Source organism: Rhinolophus ferrumequinum, chromosome 12 (genome assembly GCF_004115265.2).
Source record: "Rhinolophus ferrumequinum isolate MPI-CBG mRhiFer1 chromosome 12, mRhiFer1_v1.p, whole genome shotgun sequence".
Lineage (NCBI taxonomy): Eukaryota > Metazoa > Chordata > Mammalia > Chiroptera > Rhinolophidae > Rhinolophus > Rhinolophus ferrumequinum.
In genome coordinates this window covers 29,016,898-29,038,639 of record NC_046295.1, presented here as the reverse complement: position 1 = coordinate 29,038,639, position 21,742 = coordinate 29,016,898, and the positions used below count along the sequence as shown (strand labels likewise).

The 21,742-nt window shown below is 37.3% G+C and overlaps 1 protein-coding gene across 1 annotated transcript in view; it reads right to left on the bottom strand.

Moving 5' to 3' along the window:
* PTPRD (protein tyrosine phosphatase receptor type D) overlaps positions 1 to 21,742 on the bottom strand; it is a 488,669-nt gene that overhangs the window by 89,314 nt on the left and 377,613 nt on the right. The window contains exons 26-27 of the mRNA XM_033122352.1: positions 19,579 to 19,620; positions 18,976 to 19,073 (exon numbers count right to left, since the gene is read on the bottom strand). Coding sequence (XP_032978243.1) covers positions 18,976 to 19,073; positions 19,579 to 19,620 — 140 coding nt within the window. The remainder of the gene's footprint in view (positions 1 to 18,975; positions 19,074 to 19,578; positions 19,621 to 21,742) is intronic.

The following is a 21,742-nucleotide window of genomic DNA, read 5'->3' as shown; positions in this document are numbered from 1 at the left end:
CGGGCCATCACCACAGTGAGAAAACCAATGAGAGACCTAGTATCAGAAAGAATCTCACCTTTATAACATCTACTTTTAGTCATATTTTATAATAATGAGACACAGAATTCCAAGATTAGAGACAGAGTTTATAAAGGTCACCCAGTGAAATCACCAGTGTCATGCTCAACTTCTGCCTCCTCAATCCAGCTTTTTAAGTTATATGCCAGGTGACATACTGTGCAGTTTAACAGAGAGAAAAGCTGGAGCTAAAACAAAACAACAATGAACCCTGAAGCCAATGGAAATAAATATAGGGAGGTGTTGAGTTTGTACACCCCTACCATTTTGAAAGATGGCAAGCTTCTAACTGTGAAGTGACAGCTTCTATCTTTTCAAGTCATTTAGTAGCTTTTAGATGACATTAAGTTGCAGAAACTTAAAAGAAAATTCTGTATATATGAAAGAATGCTTTTAAAACCATAAGGGTAAATGTCACTACATCATTTCAATAGATTGATAAAGCTTAATTTATGGTACTGAGCAAGTTCTCCTTTCATCATGGGTCTTATCTAACTGAAGCTGGAATTTGACTGGTGATATGTTTAGAGGAAGGCATTTTGCCAGTATATGTCTTCACTTTTTTTTAATAGTCGGGACTAAATAAGTAAGTGGACTCTGGTCTATGGTTTAAACTATCAAGACATTAACAAGTCAATACCAACTATGTTCTCTGAGAGTGAAGACTGGATCTTTATACCTTCCCATCCTTCAAACATCTGCTTCTGTTTCCCCTCTCCACTTTATTTTCCTAGTGAATTGGTCAAAGTCAGAAGATAAGCGCAATCACTGTTGTGGTCAGAATATGACCCTGACGCCAATCCATGCAGGTTCATGTCCTAACTGTGCCACTTACTAGCTGTGTGACAAATTGGTCCAGTTACTTACATTTCCTGAACACTCTTATGTAACACGGGAATATTAATAGTACCTACCTGGAAGGACTTCACGAGTTAATACACCTAATGTGTTGCGAAGAGTGGTTGGCACAAGGTAAGTGCTATACAAATGTTTACTGTCATTATTATTCCTGCAAAGCTTTTTCTAGACTATGAAGCCCTGTAGAAAGGCTAGGCATTAGTATTATGATATTAAAATGCTATACAGTTTAATACCAAAGAAGAAGGTATGAAGAAATGTTCTGAAAAACTGGAAGGAGAGAGGGGAGAGAGGAAGAAGGAGGGAAGAGGGAGAAAGAAGGAAGGAGATGGGAGTCGGGGGAAATGAATTAACTGAAGGATCTCCATGAGATGGAGTTTGGATGAGGATGAATGCCTGCCATTTAGGAATCTTACTCAGCAAGTGAAAAATAATGCAGTTCTGATTATGCTGTATACATGAACTTCTTAGTTAAAGCCAAATACTCCAGTTGCTGCATCTGTGATGGCTAAATGTTTCTCAAGGCATGGCTAAATCCACAAGTTCATGTCACATTTTAATGCTTACACACTTCTCTTTTATCATCTCTGTACTCCTGACATAGTGGTGTGTCGAACAATTACTTTTCAAATAGAATGACAAACTATTTAGCCACAGTAGAAAAACCATGGCACATAATACTGCCACTGCCATTTATTAAATTTTAAAAGAAATGCATAAATAAGTAAAGGCATCCTTATTATGTTGGGTAGCAACAGGCTCTCCTTGATCCAATTCCTTCCTGCAGCATTGTTAAAATTCTGCCCAAAAGTTGTCCTCACAAGTAATATAAAAATAGATGCATTTATTTGGTCCCTAGAGTACTTGCAGCATTAGGAGTACAAGCAGGAAACCATTTCCAGGACTTGAGAGTATTTTTGAGATCACCTAGTGTAGATTCCTTAGCATGTTGTTACAATCTTTCAAGGGGGTAATCACCTTCCCATCTCATCTCTCAGCATCATGACATTGCAGTGATAGGCACAGAACAGACTGGGGTGCCCCGTGTAAGCCACACCTCTTCTTATCTCCATGTTTTTGTGTGTGCTTCTCACTTGGCCTGGGGTATTGTACTTTTACCAAATTTCAGTAACTCTTAGATGCTGTCTGGGAAGCTTCTCCTTAGTATTGCGCCTTCATAAATGACCCCACTCTCATCCCCACCATGTTCTTATAATTATTGGCTCTTTTTAGTTTTTCTAGTTTTCCTAGGAGACTATGGACTCGTCCAGGGCAGAACTTATTTCTTGATTTTTTTTTTTTTCTCCAGTAAAAGTCAAACAGATGAAGGCATGCAAATGGTTATTCTTATAAATAAGGAAACTGAGATTAGGGGAGGTAAACAACTTGTCTGGGGTGTTAAAATCACAACAGAAATAGGAGGACAGGTTCACCTTATCAGTGAAAAGGATTTTTTTCTGGATGTGCAATGTGGATTTAATTTCCAGAAATTCCATTACATAAAACATATGAAAATAACTTTGCAGAAATCAAACTACCCTCCATCTTCATCAGCCCCCACCTTCTTTTAATTGTTTTCATAGAGCTCTTTTATTGGAAGGAGGACAAGGGAATGTTATAGAAGATACAATGACTTGTGAGTAAAATTCAGTTATTCAGTGACTGATATGTAGGTCATGTGTAGTAAAACAGTATCGAGGGCTATTTATATCTACGACTTGCTTGCTTCGTACAGAATGGCAAGAGGCCACGTGGGTAACTTATATTCATCTTCATAACAACCTCCTGAGTAGACACTAATAGTTTCATTTTAAATAAGAGAACCAAAGCTATATACGATGAAGTAACAGGTTCAGAGTCAAGCAACATAGCTACTAATTGGCACAGTCAAAAGATGAAACTTGTTTTTCCTGACTTCAAAATTCTCTCCAGCTTTTGCTACTGCATCTCTCTAAATGCACTTACATCGCTGGCCCCTAAATCCCAACTTCATTTTAAAATAAAACTAAAACTCAAAAAGTGACCACTTTTTAAACTTTTGCTATAGTCTCTCTGAAGTTGAAAGTTTACTTTGGAACTAGAGACACTTCAAGATTAATTGTGTCCTGAAAGTCTTGGGCTCCTCATGGGAATAGGTGGAAAGACAATTTGAACAATGTCCAGTGAGGGTCAAGGGCCAGTTTGTCACGGTGAACTCGCATGAGAACAAGGACTGAGAAACAGAAAACTAGAGTTATATAGGATTCTCCTGGGACGAGTATGACTCCAAGAAGAAAAAAAATAATAAAAGGCTCAAGTATAAAAGATATGGAGTTTAACATCAGTAAGGAAAATGCTTGAAGTTAAAAAGAAGTAGGTACAAGGACAGACGTCATCAAAATGGCGGCGTGAGATGAGCATCTGGAAATCTCCCCTGGAATTTACAACAAATTGAAAAACAATAACTCCACAAAGGACTCCCGGCACAGCAGACAGGCACGATGAAGAGGCCCACTACTGAATTCACCTAAAGATGGGTAAATTGCGCGAGCAGGGGAGGGGGGAAGGGAGAAGTGCGGAGATGGAGCCGCGCAGGCGCAGGACGCAGACCTGGCTCCGTGCTCCGAGCTCGCTGCATCCCGGAAGTACCGCAGCTGCGGGCGAGGGAAGAACTCGGACTGCTCGGGCTCCGCTTATGGCCCACAGGGCTGACGGGGCAGCATATAACACGGCTGAACCCAACGCTCACGGCAGAGACCTCGGAGAAAAGATTGAGGGAAGAAGGCTGAAAATGGCGGTTTAAGCCCTCACTGCCGAGCCGAGAACGGAAGCCTTAGCCACTGAGACTATCCGCCCCCTACCTACCCTCCCAGAGCTCGCCCGGTCCCCACCTGCCCGGTGCTAGAAGCGGAACAGTAGCAGTGTCAGATCAAAAGAACAGAATATTTGCTGTTCTGAGAACTGGACCGCAGACACAGATTCGCAGCCCAACTAGTTCCGGCAGAGGGGAGGGAGCTGTGCAAGCAGGACCGGCTGTGGTGGTGGTCGCCGCCATTGCTCTGGGCCACCTCTCACAACCCACCCCGCCCCTGGCCCCACCTATCTGGGCGGATCCCTGAGGGGTAAACAGAACTGCTGAAACACACCGGCTCTGAATCTGGTGCAGAAGAGCTTTGGAACTTCAAAAGCTCTCTGCATACCCACACGGACACTGCGCCCTGTGACCCAGGCGAACTGTTAACAGAGGAGAAGCCCACCTTCCAGGGAATCCCCTCATTGTGTGAGAAGCTGGAATAGTGCAGAGAAAACATAACACTACAGTGTGAGAGAGAAAAAAAGGCTGCAGTCGGAGAGAAAATAAAACATTCTACCAACACCTACTGGAAAACAAAAGACCTCTTCCTATCAACCTGTTGCAGAACCCACTCCTGTAGATGTCTAGGAAGAGAAATAATAAATCATTAATTGCCATGAATAACCAAGGCAACAAGAAAGCTCAGAAAGAAAGTGAAAAGTCTCCAGAAAATGAACTTAAAGATATGGAAATATGTGACTTAAATGACAGAGAATTCAAGATTGCAGTTCTGAAAAAACTCAACGAGATGCAAGAAAACACAGAAAGGCAGTTTAATGAACTCAGAAACACAATCAAAGAACAACATGAACATTTTACCAAAGAGATTGAAATTTTAAAAAAGAACTAAGCAGAATTTCTGGAGATTAAACACTCCATAGAAGAAATTAAGAATGAAATAGCCAGCTTAGGTAGTAGAGTTGACCAGATGGAGGAAAGAATCAGTGACATTGAAGATAGAAACCTGGAAATGACACAGACAGAAAAAGAAAGAGACTTGAGACTTAAAAAAAATGAAAGAACTCTACAAGAACTTTCTGATTCCATCAGAAAGAGAAATATAAGAATAATGGACATACCAGAAGGAGAAGAAAAAGAGAAGGGAACAGAGAGTATATTCAAACAAATAGTCAATGAGAACTTCCCAAACTTGTAGAAACAACTGGATCCTCGAATCCAAGAGGCAAATAGAATATCTAATTACCTCAACCCCAACAGGCCTGCTCCAAGGCACATTTTATTGAAGCTGTCAAAAACCAATGGCAAAGAAAGAATCCTCAAGGCAGCCAGGGAAAGAAGATGGTAACCTACAAAGGAAAGCCCATTAGATTATCATCAAATCTCTCAGCTGAAACCCTACAAGCCAGGAGGGAGTGGAACCAAATAGTCAAACTATTGAAAAAGAGAAATTATGAGCCAAGACTAATATATTCAGCAAAGATATCCTTTAGCTATGAAGGAGGAATAAAGACCTTTCCAGACATACAGAAGCTGAGGAAATTTTCTAATACACAACGTGCACTACAAGAAATACTAAAGGAGTCTATTCGACCACCATCAACAGGGACAATTTGTGGCAACCAAAACATAAAAAGGGGGAGAGTAAAGGCCTGAACTGGAATATGGGAATGGAGAAAGCAGGCATGCTGAAGAAAATGGAATACTGTAAATATTAAACTTTCTTTTACATAAAGTTAATGGTAACCACTAAAAAAAAAAAAAAAAAAAAAAAAAAAAAAAAAAAAAAAAAAATCCAGAACTGAAATATATACTGTAATAAAAGAAGAAACAGAGGGAAACATCATAGAATACCACCATGTAGAAAGAATAGACAACAACAAAACGGCAAAGAAACAATGGAGTCATAGTCTTACCAGAAAACTAAAGACAGAATGATAGGAAATACTCATGTACCAATAATCACCCTAAATGTAAATGGACTGAACTCACCAATAAAAAGGCACAGAGTAGCAGATTGGATCAAAAAACTAAAACCAACCATATGCTATCTCCAAGAGACCCATCTCAGCTACAAGCATAAGCATAGACTTAAAGTGAAAGGGTGGAAATTGACATTCCAAGCAAATGGTATCCAGAGAAAATCAGGAGTAGCTATACTGATATCAGATGAAACAGACTTCAGGGTGAAAAAGGTAACAAGAGACAAAGATGGACGTTTCATAATGGTAAAGGAGACTATACAACAAGAAGACGTAACAGTCAGCAATATCTATGCCCCCAATCAGGGAGCACCAAAATATACCAAGTAACTACTAACAGAACTAAAGGGAGAAATTGACCAAAACACAATTATATTAAGGGACCTAAATACATCGTTGACATCTATGGATAGATCATCCAAACAGAAAACAAATAATGAAATAGCAGCCCTAAATGACACATTAGATTAAATGCACATAATTGACATTTATAGAGCACTTCATCCTGAAACATCAGACTACACATTTTTTTCCAGTGTACATGGAACATTCTCAAGGATAGACCATATATTGGAACATAAAACTAACCTCAGCAAATTTAAGAAGATTGAAATCATACCAAGCATATTCTCTGATCACAAGGCTTTGAAAGTGGATATCAACTGCAAAAAGAAAGCAGGAAAACCCACAAATACATGGAGATTAAACAACATACTTTTAAAGAACGACCAGGTCAAAGAAGAAATTAGAAGAGAGATCAAAAGATACATAGAACAAATGAAAATGAAAATACAACCTACTGAAATTTTTGGGATGCAGAAAAAGCAGTTTTAAGAGGGAAATTTATATCCTTACAGGCCTATCTCAAGAAACAAGAAAAATCCCAAATAAATAACCTCACGTCACACCTTAAAGAACTAGAAAAAGAAGAACAAATGAAACCCAAGGTCAGCAGAAGAAAAGAAATGATAAAAATCAGAGTAGAACTAAATGAAATAGAGGACAAAAAGACAATAGAAAAAATTAATGTGACAAAGAGCTGGTTCTTTGAAAAGATTAACAAGATTGACAAACCTTTGGCTAAGCTCACTAGGATAAAAAGAGAGAAGACACTAATAAGCAAAATCAGAAATGAAAAAGGGGAAGTCATCACGGATGCCATAGAAATACAAAGGATCATCCAAGAATACTATGCCACCAAATTCAACAACCTAGAAGAAATGGACAAGTTCTTAGAAACATATAGCCTTCCTAGGCTGAATCATGAAGAACTGGAAAATCTAAACAGACCGATCACCAGTAAGAAAATTGAATCAGTCATCCAAAACCTTCCCAAAAGCAAAAATCCGGGACCAGATGGCTTCACTAGTGAATTCTACCAAAACTTCAAAGAGGATCTAATACCAGTTCTGCTCAAACTCTTCCAAAAAATTGAAGAAGAGACTGTACTCCCTAACTCACTTTATGAGGCCAACATTACCCTGATAACCAAAACCTGGTAAGGACAACACAAAACAAAGAGAACTACAGACCAATATCTCTGATGAATATAGATGCAAAAATCTTAAACAAAATTCTAGCAAATCGAATGCAACAATGCATTAAAAAGATTATTCATCGCGACCAAGTCGGGTTCATCCCAGGGGCACAAGGATGGTTCAACATCTGCAAATCCATCAATGTGATACATCACATAAACAAAGTAAAGGACAAAAATCATATGATTATATCAATTGACGCAGAAAAAGCATTTGACAAGATACAACATCCATTTATGATTAAAACACTTAATAAAATAGGTATAGAAGCAAAATACTTTAACATTATAAAGGCCATATATGACAAACCCTCAGCTAATCTCATAATTAACAGTGAAAAACTGAAGCCCTTTGCTCTACGTTCAGGAACACAACAGGGCTGTCCCCTATCACATCTGCTTTTCAACATAGTGTTGGAAGTCCTCACCAGAGCAATCAGGCAAGAGAAAGAAACAAAAGGCATCCAAATTGGGAATGAAGAAGTTAAATTGTCACTCGTTGCAGATGACATGATGCTATATATAGAAAACCCTAAAGACTCCACCAAAAAGCTATTAGAAACAATCAACGGATACAGTAAAGTTGCCAGCTACAAAATCAATGTACAAAAGTCCATTGCATTCCTATATATTAACAATGAAATCTCCGTAAAAGAAAAAAAAAAATCCCTTTGCAATTGCAGCAAAAATAATCAAATACCTAGGAATAAACTTAACCGAGGATGTGAAAGACCTATATGCTGAAAACTACAAGACATTTTTAAAAGAAATTGAAGAAGACACAAAGAAATGGACAAACATTCCATGCTCAAGGATTGGAATAATCAACACAGTTAAAATGGCCATATTACCCAAAGCAATATACAGATTTAATGCAATCCCCATCAAAATCCTAATGGCATTTTTTAAAGAAATAGAACAAAAAAATCATCAGATTTGTTTGGAAGCACAAAAGACCCCGGATAGCCAAAGCAATCTTAAGAAAAAAGAACAATGCTGGAGGTATCACACTCCCTGACTTTAGCTTGTACTACAGGGCAACGATAATCAAAACAGCATGGTATTGGCAGAAAAACAGACACATAGACCAATGGAAAGAATTGAGAACTCAGAAATAAAAACACATAGATATGGACTAATAATTTTTGACAAAGAAGCAAAAAATATACAATGGAGAAAAGACAGCTTCTTCAATAAATGGTGCTGGGAGAATTGGAAAGCCACGTGTAAAAGTATGAAACTGAACTGCTATCTGTCACCATGTATGCAAATTAATTCAAAATGGATAAAAGACTAACGCATAAGACCTGAAACAATAAACTGCATAAAAGAAAACATAGGTACTAAACTTATGGACCTTGGGTTCATAGAGCGCTTTATGAATTTGTCTCCAAAGGCAAGGGAAGTAAAAGCTAAAATAAATGAATGGGACTATGTCAAACTTAAAAGCTGCACAGCAAAAGAAACCATCGACAACATAAAAAGGCAAACAACTGAATGGGAGAAGATTTTTGCAAACAGTGCCTCCGATAAGGGGCTAATATCCAAATATACAAGGAACTCATGCAACTCAACAACAACAAAAGAAACAACCCAATTGAAAAATGGGCAGAGGACCTGAAGAGACATTTCTCCAAAGAGGACATACAAATGGTAAATAGACATATGAAAAAATGCTCAACATCACTAATCATCAGAGAAATGCAAATAAAAACCACAATGAGATATTACCTCACCCCAGTTAGAATGGCTGTCATCAACAAGACAAATAGTAACAAGTGTTGGAGAGGCTGTGGGGAAAAAGGAACCCTTGTACACTGTTGGTGGGAATGCAGACTGGTGCAGCCGCTCTGGAAGGCAGTGAGGAGGTTCCTCAAAAAATTACGAATAGAATTACCGTATGACCCAGCAATCCCTTTCCCGGATATCTACCGAAAAAAATCTGAAAACATTTATCCATAAAGACACCTGTGCTCCAATGTTCATTGCAGCTTTATTTACGGTGGCCAAGACAGGGAAACAACTAAAATGTCCTTTGATAGATGAATGGATAAAGAAGTTGTGGTATATATACACAAAGGAATACTATTTGGCAGTAAGAAATGATGAAATAGGAGCATTTGTGACAACATGGATGGATCCTGAGATTATAATGCTAAGCGAAATGAGTCAGACAGAAAAAGCAGAGAACCATATGATTTCACTGATATGTGGTATATAAACCGAAAACAACAAAAGAACAAGAAAAATGAGAAACAAAAACTCATAGACACAGACAATAGCTTAGTGGTTACCAGAGGGTAAGGGAGCAGGGAGGTGGGAGATGAGGGTAAAGGGGATCAAATATAAAGGGTGAAGGGTGATGGAAGGAGAACTGACTCTGGGTGGGAAACGCACAATAGGATTTATAGATGATGTAATAAAAAATTGTACACCTGAAATCAATATAACATTACTAACAATTTTCACCCCAAGAAACTTTAATTAAAAAAAAAAGAAGTAGGTACAAGAAAAAAACATTAAAAAATCCAAATATAAATAAGCTTCGAAAATTGAGCATTTGATTGCAGTTTGAAGTCTAACAACTACACGAGTTCAGAAAGACTAAAAGGCTACACACACACACACACACAAACACACACACTCTCTGGTTTTGAACGCAGTGTTTCTTCTAGAGTGAGCTGCTGTGTCTTTGTGTCCTACTAGATTTGTTTACAAGATGCAGAATGGCAGCCAGCTGGGAAGGCACTCTCTGTACCTTTATATCTTACTTGGTGAAGCTGGTCTTTATCTACAAAGAAAGAAAGCATCTTCTCAAATTGCCAACTGGCAGGTCTATCTCTACTATAAAAACTACACTGGGAGATTAATCAGTAGGTACTTTTAAGTTACATATGAGGAGTCTGTATTAAAATGTATTCACTCTGCTCTGCCAAAACATAATAACAGTCTATTTTCTGAGAGAAAAGGGCCTGAAAATAAGGCTTCACTGCTGATAGATCAGGTGGGCATGTTGACCGAGGAAAGCTGCTCTTTTTACAGAAAGACATTCTTTGTTCTGTTCACTTCTGTTGTTGATCCTCGCAATTTTAATCACAACAGTTTCTATGAGCTGTATATTTGGTTATAAATCGATCCAGACACACACTTTGGTTAATCACCTGCTGTGGTGCCCAGTGATGTACTTGTTGCCATGTGGCCAATGGCAAACAGAAGGCATGACACCTGATTAGGGGAAGATTGTATCTGAACACAGAAAATGATTAACTAAAGGAAAGGGCAACATAGTAAGTGCTAATGATATTGGTTTAAACTAGCAAGTTTTTTCTTTCCTTCCTTCCTTCTTTCCTTCCTTCCTTCCTTCCTTCCTTCCTTCCTTCCTTCCTTCCTTCCTTCCTTCCTTCCTTCCTTCTTTCCTTCCTATTTTTTGTGGCTCATATGTCAAAAATATTTAAAAATAGAGGCTTTTCCCTGATCTATTGCACTCTTCAACTTTGCATAATATCTAAAAATAGATCTCTGTCATTCTCTACTTGTTTAATTCAAGAAAATGGACGAGCCACTTCCAAGAAAAAAACAGTGCATTCAAAGCTAGCAAAAAAGTCCTGTGTGTGTGTGTGTGTGTGTGTGTGTGTGTGTGTGTGTGTGTGTGTGGTTTCTTGTTTGTGTCTGTGTAGTGCTCCAGTGAATGTTCACTCTCCTGAGTTTACACATGAATTATAAACTAACTGAAAGCAGATATGACACGTGGTTTTGCATTACGGATGCTGCAGGTTTACAAAACATTTAGTAATGAAAGCTTTATATGTATGAATGTACTTTGGCATACATGGTCAAATATACCAACAGCCTTTTCCTAAGGAAAATGGAAATGTTTTGTTTTGTGGCCGTTGCTTTGATGACAGACAACTTTGTCCCTTCTATGGAAAAATGCAATGTTTACCACTGGGAATGAAGAAATTGTCCATGGAGAAAAGCAATGCATTCTTAACATGCCAGGAAAACCACTGGGTTTTCCAGAGGTAGTCATGTAATCCAAATTGATAAGTATGACATTTTCACAGAAATTGTTAACATAAATATTGTTCTAGTTGAAGACTTAGGTTTCTGAACTCTATAACCAGGGCACAGGGAGATCAAAGAGTAAAATATTTAGATCTCTAGAGCAGGTGAGTTAAGGTACAGTGTTCTAAGAAGAGGGTGTAAATTTGTGACCTGGTTCAACCACATAGTAGGCATGTGATCTTGGGAAAGTCACTCTTCTCTGAACCTCTTGTTCCTTACCTCTGAGATGAGAGGTTCAACTACATGATCTTTGAAGTCTAGTCCAGCTCCCAAACATTTACAAAATAAGATCTAAGCAATGTGTTTAAACGTCTCTATATCTCTTTGCACTGTCTTAATAGATTCTGTTATTTGTGAAGGAAATAATATATCTTTTTTCTTTACCTACCTCAGTAGAGTGTGGTGAGGATTTTAGCTTACTAGACAACGGTGCCACATAAATGCAGTTATTAAAAGAGAAGTACAGGACACTGATATCTGAAATGTTTCCGATAAGTGGTCCATTATTACCCGCACAGACGAGATATAAGGGCATTGCCGTGAGTACAAGAAGAAACTCTGAGCACATTTGGATGCTAAATACTTGAGGACATATGAGCAGTGATATCAAAGATAATAGAACTCCAGGGATGACAGCGAAGACGTTGGGACTGGGCTTCATGATTGGGAACAAATTGGTCAAGAGTGTCCTTTTGGTAGACCTTCTGTCAATCGGTTTCTTGCCCCTCTCTAGTCACAACTAAAAAGACTGCTCTCTTCAGAGTAATTTTAACATATATGTTTCACAAAATACTACTAAAAAAGTTAATGATGACAAATTTGAAACTAGATATTTGATAACTGTTCATGCCTGTGTAAGTGCCCTGACAGGATTTGTTAGTCAGTTGTTAGAAACGGGAAGAAAATTTGCTATTGGAACTGCGTTTAAAAAAGGAGTTATTCTCTCAACCTATAACACACAATCTATAATGTACTGTGTTTCGCCAAAAATGACACCGGGGGTTATATTAATTTTTGCTCCAAAAAATGCATTAGGGCTTCTGTTCAGGGGATGTCATCCTGAAAAATCATGACAGGGCTTATTTTCTGGTTAGGTCTTATTTTTCGGGAAACACAGTATCTGAAGTAGAATATGTGACCTAGGAGATTATTTCCATGGGAAAGTGTATTAATATCTTGAAAACCAAACTGGGAGCTACTTTCACATCTTCTCTGACTGTAGCTTTTCTTGTTTGTGATCACCATGATGCTTTATGTCAGGGTGTTGACCAATGGGGGTGAAGTGAATACATAGAGTCATCAATGAATTAATCCTATTTCTAGAAAAGAAGGAACTTATTTACATAACTAAGTGAGAAGCTTGCTTCCCTTTCATTCATTCCTCACATTGCAAAAGACAGTTGTACCAACGTGCACAAGTCAGAGCATCTGTACTTCTAACAGTGCTATTGTATGCTTAGGTAGTTTGAATATGTGTTCCTAAACTAAGAAGTGCTTTATAATCCCCTAATTCTTTTTCCTCTCCTGATTTTCTCCTTCTTTCTTTCCATTATATACATTAATGACAGATTAACTTTCTAAGAAACCACCTTGTAATTATGCTTTGTATTCTCATCATACTCTGTAAAAGCTTTTATCATAGGATTGATTTTATTATAATTTTTTCATTGGCATGTCTGTCTGTTCGAAGAAAGAGTAAATTACCGCAGGGCGTGCATTGTAGGAGCTTAATAAACACTTCATTAGTTTACTATATTAGTAAATGTATTAGTTTACTTTATTAGTTTACTATGATTATATTCACTTATTAATAACTGAATATAAGTACTTCTTGACAAATATCTTTCTTAGGCTCTCTGTATAAAAAGTCCAACCTTTAAGTTACTATTTATTAAGCCCCTTATACAAGTGTATGTGTGTGTGTATATATATACACACACACCCTTATATATACACACGTACTTATGTATAAATCATATATGTGTGTGTGTATATATATGTATATATATATATATATATACACACAAATCATATGCGTGTCCTGGAATTTATACACATATTGCATACTCCCTAATTCTCATGGTGACACATTTGACAGATGAGAAACTCTCAGAGGATTATATAACTGTGCCGGGCTATATAAGTTACAGTATATTCAAGTCAAACTACAAATTTGTCTGGGTCCAAATCCCACGTCCTTTCCACCATTAATCCCCCCCACCCCCGCTTCCCCACCAATGAGCTTGGCCCTGAAAGCTCATTATAATTCTTGCCCTTATTGCCCCTCTTCATTTCACCAAACTCTCCACCATAAACACTTAACTCCATCATAAGAAGCCTTCCTCGTGCTCCCTAAACCTGCACATAGGCTTGACCATCCAGAACTATCACCGGAGTATCTTGCCAAAATGCAGGTAAAGATTCAGTGGGCTTGGGATAGCGCCCAATGTCCTGCATTCCCACCAGCCTCTCAGGAGATACCACGATTGCTGGCCTGTAGTTCCCACTTTGAATACGAAACCACCAGAACATTCGTTGCCTGCGTGTCTATGACCCTTCCCTTGATAAAATCGCCTCACTCTTAGTTTTCCCCCAGTTCTACTAACAGCACCACCTTTCCTTTAATACATTTCCCAGTTCTTCATTGCACTCTGACATTTACCAAATCCCAGCATCATTCCACTAGTATTTAGGATTAGCTCCTTGGGATGTCCCCTGTTTTTGTTTGTTTGTTTGTTTTGTTTTGTTTTTTTTAATGTATATCTATCTTTGCCTACTACACATCCTGAAAGTATAGCTTTCTTATAACTTCTATATTCCTCTCAGCACTTAGCATAGCACTTTTCTGTAGTAGTATGGTAGATAATATTGGCAGATCCTTCTAGTTCAGAAGGCCCCTTCCATAGTAATTTCCCTCTCTCCAATTCAAGGAAAGAACCAGATCTTTATGGGTGGGCTGTTAACAGCTATGTCCTAATGTGTGTCTCCATAACAAATGAGTGAATTGGAGTTCAGAGTTTGTTCTCTGGCATTTGGAATTTGACAAGAAAAAGGTTTTCTCTTTTTTGAGGGAGTCTCTATGTAAACAAAAGCAATCAAAGGCCATGTTTTCTACCTAATGGGAGAAACAAGAAACTGGCCTATACAGAGGGAAGAATGAAACTGGCCCAAAGAAACACAAAGATGAGATTTCCAGAGAAGATATCAGGAAATCTCTATAATCCTCCAGTTCCAGATAACAGTTCTTGAAGCATACTTGTATTATTAGCCTTTGGCTCTATAATAGATAGATCGCTTATAAATAAATGTATAATAAATAAAACAAACACCCTTTGTTTTCCCTTAAGCAAATTCTGTGGGCTGTAGTTACTTATAACCAGCCTAATATAAACAGGATTTATGTCGATAATATTAATAATGATAATGCTGTGATACTGTCAAGTGAATCTCACATACTAGTTTATCTGCCATCTCAGGAAATGGTGAAATGAAGACTGGAGGGTCATATTCTGTGATATACTATCCTAAACCAGTGATGTTTCTTAAATTGAAGTCTTCAGAGCAACTACATCAAAGTCACCTGAAGTGCTCTTTTAAAATAGACATTCCCTGGAAGAAAATACTTTCAAATTATATATCTAACAAGTCCAAAGTTATATATCTAACTGTCCAAAATATATAAAAAAACTCATACAACTCAACAGCAAAAAACCCAAACACTTCAATTAAAAAATGGGCAGAGGAACTTAATTGACATTTTTCCAAAGAAGACATACAAATGGCCAACAGATACATGAAAAGGTGTTCAACATCACTAATCGTAAGGGAAATGCAAATCGAAAGCACAATGAGATATCACCTCACCTGTTAGAATGGCTGTCAACAAAGAGATAAGAAATAAGTGTTGGCGAGCACGTAGAGAAAAAGGAACCCTTTTGCACTGTTGGTGGGAATGTAAATTGGTGCTGCCGCTATGGAAAACAGTATGGGGGGTTCCTCAAACAATTAAAAATGATTACCATATGATTTAGTAATTCCATTTCTGGGTCTATATCCAAAGGATACAACATCACTATCTCAAAGAGACATCTGCACCCTCACGCTCACTATAGCATTATTTATAATAGACAGAACATGGAAATAACCTAAGTGTCCAATGATGGATGAATGGATCAAGAAAATATGGGGTGTGTGTGTGTGTGTGTGTGTGTGTACACACACACACACACACAAAATGGAATATTATTCAGTCATAAAAAGAAAGAAATTCTGCCATTTACAACACGGATGGACCTTGAGAGCATTATGCTAAATAAAATAAGCCAGACAGAAAAACACAAATACTGTATGATCTCCTTTATGTGTGGAATTTGAAAAAAGAAAGAAAGAAAGAAAGAAAAAAAAAAAAAAAAAACACCTCAGAAACAGAAAATAGATTGGTGCTTGCCAGAGTCAGGGGGTAGGGGAAGGGGAAAATGGGTGAAGGTGGTCAAAAGGTATAAATTTCCAGTTATAAGATCAATAAGTACTGGGAATTAATGTACAAAATGATGGCTATAGTTAACAATACTATATTTTATATTTGAAAGTTGCTAGGAGAGCACATCTTAAAAGTTCTCAATGCAAGAAATAAATAGTAACTATGTGAGGTGATAGATGTTAACTAAACTTATTGTGGTAACCATTTTGCAATATATACATATGTCCACTCATTATGTTGTATACCCTAAACTAATACAATGTCATATGTCAACTCTGCTGCAATAAATCTGGGGAAAATACAATGGATTTCCCTGTTTACCACTGCTGATCTAAACCAGCATTTCTAGTGTAGGGAACAGAAATCTGAATTTTAATTTGCCTTCCAGATGTTACATAGCATTAGCTAGGACTTTGGTAAGACCTACACATACTATTCTGAATCATTCTGAAGATTCACCTCCTAAAGTATTGACTTTGACAGTGATATCAACTTTAAGGAGGAATTTCTTCCCTGCATTCTAGATGCCATCCTTATATTCTGGCTACTTGAATTCTAGTAGGACCCTGCAGTCTCATATCACAAAATGAAAACCTAAAGTACATGTAACGACCTTCAAGATGAAGTTATGCTAAATTCTCAGGTACCTTCTTCCACCTGCTATTGAATCCAATGTCTCAGCCCAATGCCCTTTACAGTAAAATAAGTCTTTCACATGATTTAATAATGCTGTGCTACAATTTCAACCTACTTCCTCCTATTCTGACCTCAGGATCAGTGCAAACAGCCTCATGCCTTTAACCCCCATTTTAGTCTTAGAATCACAGTAACAAATTTATCTTCACACATTTTGAGAGGTGTGAAAAAACATGACTATAGTGATTACAACCAAATGAGATGCTTAAAATCATGTGCCTTTCCTCCGTTTTCTTCACTGAAAAACAGTCAAGAAATGTATCCATATTTATGTGGATCACAATCTGTGCCAACACTTTTTTCAGTGTTGCTCTGTGTCCTGAAATGTTATGTAGAGGCCTTTATCCTATTACCACAGATGAATACAACACTTAAATATCTCCTTCATGGCTGTTAAGGCACAGTAGAGTCAATTCATGCCCAGGGAGCTTTAATCAAAGATCACCATGATGATAAACGGGAAAGAGTCCGTGTGGGCTTCATGTCAATGGCTACTAGGGGAGTTTTTAACGGGAGCCATGCCAGCATGCAGTGTGTAACTACTTTCAAGGAGCACTTCTGATCTAATGGCTAAAATGACTAAATGAGTATCATTAGACTATCTTTATATGTAGCATTTCTGAAGAAATTCCATATTTAAAAGAGTTCAGTTATTGTAGTCAGTGCATACAACTGAGATTGCTTGAGTAAAGCAAGTATTGTCAGTGGTTTAAAGTTATATTGGTAGAGAGTGAATTAATGGCTTATTCACAGGTTGAGCTATCAAATTTTAGCTTTTTCTGATACACTATGCCATTCATAACTATAAATAAAATATTAAAATGGGCCAAGAAGAACATGTCACAGCAAAACAATAAGAAGAATCAGGATAATGCTAAAGTACAGTTGGAGAGGTGAAAGATTTCTGATTTGTGAAAACTGACACTTAACTAAGAGGTTTTTATGTTGCCCCATGTGGCATTCCTCATATGCCTTGTTTTCTTTCTTAAAATTCAATTTGCAACCTCAAGCCCCAAACCAGAAACTACAGAAACTGATTTAAAGAATACTGAATAATTTATAAAGAGCCGTTATGACCAAGAGGAAGAACAGGGAAGAAATAAGAAGGACCAATTGATAAAGTAAGACATTTTACAACCCAGTGTGAGTTTCATAAAATTGAAAATGTTCTCCTGAATGCTTGGACCAGAATAAAGGATAATATAACTCAACCAATGAGGAAAAAAAAATCCAAACCAAAAAAACAACAAACCAGACAAAATCCCTTGTGTTCTATTAAATCTTTGACAAAGATGTTAGAGTATACAAACTCAATAAAAGGCTATCCAGCTCTTGAGGGTGGAGGTGCATGGGGCTACAGATAGGTTTGGCTTAACTAGCACAGTAATTTAAAATAATGAAAATTTGGAGATTTTAAAACATTGGAAAGTTCATGCAAATATCCAGATTGGCACAGGTCCCACAGTTCCACATTCACTTACATGAAAACCCCACTAGCCACATAAGGCTGGGGTTCATCTTAGAGGAGCTTTCCAAATGTGATAGGGCAGAATTTTAGAGTTGGTAGGGCTTGAAAGATTATATAGTCCAACAGCCTCCTTTAAGGTGGATACAACAGAAACTTGGAGAGGTGACATTGTTGTGTCTTAAGATTCTTAGCAAGTGAATCAGTAGAAACTGTTTATAGTAGAATTTGGGCTGCTCAGGAACTCAACAGCCTTTGTTGTTTAGAACCACTGCAAGATTTTAGTTGTACATTCTAATCTTATGCTAAGTTAAATTTGGCCTAAAAGAATAATAATGGTTCGGTTATCACTAAGGCATGAATTGGTTGTACTATGTGTCCCCATTTCTGCGGAAAACCCGGAATATAACAGTTTTACAACTTTCTGCAGGATAAATGCCACAATATCCAAATACACACCATATACAAAGACTTTTCATTGACTTGCATCAAGAATTCACACAGCACCTTAGTGGATTCTGAAATTTTAAGATAACATTCCATTCGCCATTGCTTCAAAACAAGTAACTTTCTGCGAACTGACTCCTTTAATAGTAGATCTAGCATTATTTTAGATGAAGGGTACAATCATGTATAGGCACTCAATCATAATAGAGTTGTCAGGCCATGCAAAACTAAGAGTACTGAGAAATCTACTTATTCTCTTTCCTCTCTCTTTTTCAGTGAGGATTCTCACCACTGATCAGTGTATTTGGCACTCATTTGGTACACTGGGAAGATTATTCATTCAGTGTATTTTATGAACTTAAACCCAGAAAAGATAAATCAATCTTATTAAGTAACACTGAACAAATATAAAATATTCAACACCATTTAAAAGTGCAACTACTATATTGATTGAACAGACACTTTTATATCTGATACTGAGTCACATTTAAGAGAAAAGGCACTGACTGATAAAGTTAATTTTCAAGAATATGGTCAACATGAAGAAGGGGACAACTCTTGAAATTACTGTTAAGCATAAACAAACTGAATTACCTCATATTCCTGGGAAAACTTCAAGTTGTCATTTGCTTTCAACCTTTCAATGTGATCTGCAAGTTCCAAGATAGGTATTGGAGGATGACTAGCCATACCTATTAAAAGGAAAGAAGAAACACATTTGAAAACAAATAAAAATGATACTAACTATTTCAAAATATAGAAAATACTATAGTTAGAAATGGCCTGAAAATATGTGAGTAGTAAAAATGTTTTATGTGAGGAAGCAGGCAGATAGTTTGGTTACTCAAAGCAGGACATGCTCTGGAAGGATGAATTTTGTAGCCAAATGAAAAGTCACCAAGCATAATTCCCAAACTAACACTCCTGGTGTAAAAGAAAGCGTTATTGTGCTATGAATCAATGCAGTTAGCTAGCGGAGAAAACTGACAGTCAGGCTTGATGTCAACTTCTGCTTTGAGTAATGACTATTATGTCATTTCAAACTCCTTCTCCTGCACTGTGTGAAATGGAAATTGTGTGGAATTAAATGGTGTAAAGTGAACTAAGAAAACAGACACTGAGAAAGGCCTAAAAGGGAAAGAATAGTAGCTTGATAGGAAACATAAAGTGACTTATGCATAATCAAGGGAAACTAACTTGAAGAATGAAGGTTACCAGGGTAACCGGAATCATCTGAACCTGCAAAGGAAATGATGGTGTAAATAAAATAAAATAGAACGAATTTGTTAAAAAAAAATGAAATGTATAGTCTGATATACTTTTTTAAAGGATTAATAAAAAAATACAGCAAATTTTTTACAGGATTCAGTATACATTGTGACTTGATTAAGATCGCTTTAATATTTCACAAACCTAGAGGTGACTGACATTCACATGCAAACATGGACACAAAGAATGACATGCACCACAGCTCATAGACAATAATCACTGATAATGACAAAATCGGACACCAAACTAAATTTCAAAAATGTTTCCACTAGTAGCAGATTGTAGAGGTTGGGGTTGCAACCTTTTTCTGGACATTAATAAATGGCCATCCTAACAGCTTTATGGTATTTTACCCAGGTCCCATTATTCAAACCCCAATACGCCTACAATCTACTTCAGGTGTAAACATCTTTGTCCACGAATGAGAAATGAATGCAGGAAAGTGAGCAATAGTGAAAGAACAAGTAGGGGAAACGGGTGGAAAAAGAAAGAAAGGAGTGACAGAGGGAGGGGCACATCTTAGTCCAGCGGGCCAGCTGAAGATATATCAGTTTCACAGGTTCTATTAAAAATAATCCACTTCTGATTTTGGTGATTCCCGTGTCTTTCCAATGTTTTACTTTTAATATGATTTACATTTTATTTCTTTCAGATTAATTTTTTAAAAGCAACATGAGAGAGAGTATTGCTGACTTATGTCTTACAGATACAAATTCCAGCTGGCTAGATAAAACTTGAACTAGCATGCCCCCAGGGAGGCCTCTGAAGCAGAAAATGAATGAGGGAGGGACTCAAACTGGAAGCCATGTTGACATTCGCTGTCTTTGGGACTCTTTGGAGGGTGCTAACCTATCATTCCATATGACCATTAAGTCAACATGACATGTGATTACTTTATGGGCATTTTAGAAATTATGCCATTATTGAAAGTCACCCAGTAAGTTCTTTTATATCAAATGTCAAATTATCAATGGTTCTGGTAAGTAAAAACTACTTTGCTTCTTCTAGCACAGTGGTGTGAATTTTGATGTTTTAGCATTCATGGCTACGAAGGTTGGCTTCCAGTCAGCTAAGATCTTAATGGAGGAGCCAATACAAATGAGAATGTTTAGAAGTAGAAACTCTCCATTGCTGATATAATTATGCACATGGACCAAGGTGTTGGAGCCCATTTCTGGAACTTTTCTACATCGATGGTAGAATTGAACTAATTTACATTCTTTGCAGGAAGTGGATGGGTGACAGTGTTCTGATAATTAAAGTGATCTTATCCAGATGAGGCACCCCCCGATGACAAGAATGGAAATGCAAAGGCACAAGAGACTCTAGGCTTATCTGGAAATGGAAATGGAAAAATGTGGACATCCATTACAGTGCTTTAACAGAGAAAATAAAAGAGACAAAGATGTTTAGACCTTTTCGAGCGAATCGTGGGAGAGAGTTATTATCATATATGGACTGAGTGGTGGTTTGGCTAGAGAGGGAGGACACAGAGCCAATCAGGGAGGCGTAGGGGACTGAATTACTGCTCAAAGCTGCAAAAAGTAAAGCCAGTTGGAGATGGGAAAAGTATTAGTATAACAGCAGTAGAAGATCATAATAATCAACCAAAGATGCGATCAACATATTTAATTCTGGCATGCACTGGCACGTGGTCTGGAAGTATTATTTTGGATGCTAATTACAGAGAAATCCAAACAAACTTGCACTGACTCATTACATTCTAAACTAGGATACCATTATATTATCACATGCAAAAATACTATAGAGTTTAAGAATCATTTAAGACATGTCAATGTGTATCATATTACGCCAAAGTTCTGGGACAAGTAAAAAAGGCAGAATGAATACTTCACAGAAAAGGGAGGAGAACTTATGGGAATCCAATGATATAGGAGAAGGAATCCTAGACTAGAATATTGGTCATGTATTCTACTTCTGGTTCTGCCATCTACTAATAGGGACAAATACTTGTTATCAAGCACCTCAATTTGTTTATCTGTAAAATAAAAAGTGCAGAGCTAGATACATTCTGGAGTCACTCCCTTCTTTATAGCTCTCATATCTATCACATGTAGATAGGATTTTTGAG